Source organism: Chanos chanos, chromosome 6 (genome assembly GCF_902362185.1).
Source record: "Chanos chanos chromosome 6, fChaCha1.1, whole genome shotgun sequence".
Lineage (NCBI taxonomy): Eukaryota > Metazoa > Chordata > Actinopteri > Gonorynchiformes > Chanidae > Chanos > Chanos chanos.
In genome coordinates this window covers 31522018-31525063 of record NC_044500.1, presented here as the reverse complement: position 1 = coordinate 31525063, position 3046 = coordinate 31522018, and the positions used below count along the sequence as shown (strand labels likewise).

Genomic DNA, 3046 nt, shown 5'->3' with positions numbered 1-3046 from the left:
GTGCAACTTAGTAAGGATAACTTCTAAGACCCTTAATGTCGCAAGAGCAGAGCAAGCAATTTTAAACTTTCTTTGTTTAGAGATTCCTGTAAACACTCAAGTGCTTAGCATAAACATCCTAAAACCCTAAAATGTCATTTTTAGTAATTTGGTACATAGGCTAACTATAATGAGGAGTATATAGCTATATTCTATGATAAAGAGAGTAATACTATTGCGTTTCTGTAATGCTGTGAAATACTGAACTTCCGTCTACATTAGAATGCAGCAGCAAGTGGCTGGGTAGTCATCTGCACTGACTTTAAACTCATTTCCATAAACAAAGTAAAGGTGTGAGCCCCCTTTCCATTTGTAGGATACTTTGGTGATGGGAATCAATTCAATGGTTTGTCTCTAGGATCAACAGAGAAAATCATGCATTAATAGCAACATGGATGTGGATGCTATTCTAAAAGATTAGAAAATCATCTCAAATTTCCATCATTAGAATCTCATGGAACTTCCATGAATCTACTGTCATTATCATAAATGCATGCAGATATCTGATGTGTATAAGCTCAAATTGAGGGCCATTATGACAATGATTGAAAAATGTCATATGCTGTCTCTCGACCAGTGAGACTGACATAATGACCATTTTGATGAGAACTTTCATTTTACGAGTTGATCAGTTTGAAGCCTAATCAAAATGATGACTTTGATATATAAATAGAATATCAGTGGGAGCTTAAAGAGAAGGGTTAAGGAACAGAGCATACCTGCTGGTGGATGCGGCTTGTCTGGGAGAACTTGCTTTGATGCTCTCTCACCAGACGCTCAGATGCCTGGGACACATTAGGATCAGGAAAGCCCAAAACCGGATACACCTGACATCAACAGGGTTGTAAGAAATGCCCCTTTGTTAAATGGTAGATGATCAAAAATGAGAGCATTTTAAAAATCCTGTTAAAAAGCTGAAAGACAACTACAAACCCTCTGCTATGTACCATGTACTTGGTATCTTCAAAGAACTTCTTTCCAGTCACAGAGCCCAAGTTGGCAGAATCAAAACCACCTGTCTGTTGTACCGCGAAATCCTCAACATTGTTTTTCCTACAATATATTATGAAAATCAACATTTTTTTTATCTTTGCACATAAGGCATAAAAATATGATTGACTTAGACTGCATTCGCATTACCAAAGCCAATATTTTGATTTTCTTTGATTCCTACACTAATCGTATTGACATGTTGTATACTTGCCATTCCACCTTCAGGTTAATGTACACAAGGAGTTGTTTCTTCCCCTTGCAGGTCTCACACTCTTTAGTTCCTTGGCCGTGACATTCAGAGCAGCTGTATAGGAAACAGAGCATCAAACTACTTCACTTGGAAAAATGCTTGTGGATTACAGGTGAACACATTTCTTTTTGTTAATCCACGCTGATTTTTAGCATCAGTTACATGTTCAGGCTAATGAAATCAGATGGTTGCTACTCTTATAGACGAAAAGCTTGCGGTCGTCAGAATAATTAAAAAATGTCAATGAATTGTAAATCTCTAAAACATAATATGTCTTTCCGCACATTAGAGGTATAATTCAGACATCTGTCATATTATATGCACGAATGTTCATAAGGAAACTAAGTTTCAGGGCATTGTTCTTTGCTAACAATAAAAAGCTATGCAGCACCCCAGTTGCGATAGCCTGGCATTGCGCTACCTTGTGTCAATGCACAGTGTAGCAGGTCAGTACTACGAATCTAAATAAGATATCAAGATCACTGAGAAAAGGCCCTTTAAAATACCATCTTCCCTATTGTTTTTGCTTTATTTACATGAACTTCTCGAATCAGTGACTGCTATGCCATTAACAGAAGATAGAAATCTGACAGACTTAACAAAACAGTTTAGGTTTTTGTAGATATAACGGAATATAAGAAAATATGTGAGCGCAGTCAGTCTATTAACAGGAACTTTGGGTGCTTTTATAAGGAAAACACCTATGACCTGAGAGTGAATAAACCTAACGAGCTGAATATGTTCACAGAGAACATGTGAAGATAACTTGTGTTAACAACTGCAAACCTTGGCAACATATTGCATTGCATTTCAGCTTTCATCTCCAGCACGAACTCCAGACCCACTTGTTATAGCCATTTTCGTTTTTACATATTGAATTAAGATTTATGTTTAAGATATGAATAATTATTGAAAAATTGTGATGGATAGTTTTGGATGTATATTTCTGTTTTAAGTACCAAACGTCGTGTTTGATGCCACGTGAGAGGGCAAAATCTATATGACGTAGAGCACAGTTGAATTTTGGGTTTAGCCGATGGAAAAGGTGAGCTTGGTAAAACACACTATTTTGACCACGTTTCTCCTCACCAATTCATGTTATAACCAGTTTTTCGTTAAGTATGACTATAAGGATCAATTTACAACCACTTTTCATTCAATCTTTTTTGCTGTAAACGAACAAAATAAATGATATATCAACGATACCCAAGGCGAGCGAGAAGTGTGCGTTAATCCAGCCAGGCTTGTACATTTTTCCATGGCATGGAACGAATGTACGACACACCACTACACACCCAACATGCTTTCTGTAATCCAGCCATTGACAGACAGAATAAAACAGGTGCAAAATCTCACATGCTGCTAAAGCCATTTCCATCCAGTACTTAAGCATTTCCTAAAGACTTTCTGAACTATTTTTTCAGAAACTTTGTGACCTCAAACAGAAGCCAGCATGCAAATATGGCTCGTGCATTAACTATGTTTTACTAATATGTCTTGTTTTTTGTTTGTTTTTTACAATAAACATTGAACACTAAAGAACATAAAACAAGAATGAGGTAGAACCTGCTCTGCACGTACGTGACCGGATCCAGTACACTCAGAGCACTGACATTTCCCTGTTGCAAAGCATGTGTGACAGCCCTGTGGTGAAAGGTAGAGCAGGTTACTCAAACACAGAGAGGCAACAGAATTCCAGGATATAGCCAGGGGAAAAAAATGTTATACAATAAACCTAGGAAATCGTACAAGTCAAAGGAGCCA

At 37.3% G+C, this 3046-nt stretch overlaps 1 protein-coding gene across 1 annotated transcript; it reads right to left on the bottom strand.

Annotated features, from left to right (window-relative positions):
• Positions 1–252: 252 nt before the first annotated feature.
• Positions 253–2379, bottom strand: LOC115815311 (protein SSUH2 homolog). The gene is made up of 5 exons (XM_030778269.1): positions 2372–2379; positions 1244–1336; positions 987–1092; positions 759–866; positions 253–393 (listed from the first exon to the last, which is right to left on the bottom strand). The coding sequence occupies exons 1-5, from the start codon at positions 2377–2379 to the stop codon at positions 253–255; spliced, it is 456 nt and encodes a 151-aa protein (XP_030634129.1).
• Positions 2380–3046: the final 667 nt, after the last annotated feature.

Bases quoted from the DNA above. Each gene is read 5' to 3' on its own strand.
- LOC115815311 (XM_030778269.1), bottom strand. The intron at 1,093-1,243 runs GCAAGTATACAA...AATATATTGTAG, and splicing joins ATTAACCTGAAGGTGGAATG to GAAAAACAATGTTGAGGATT. The intron at 394-758 runs GTATGCTCTGTT...TGTTGATCCTAG, and splicing joins CAAGCCGCATCCACCAGCAG to AGACAAACCATTGAATTGAT.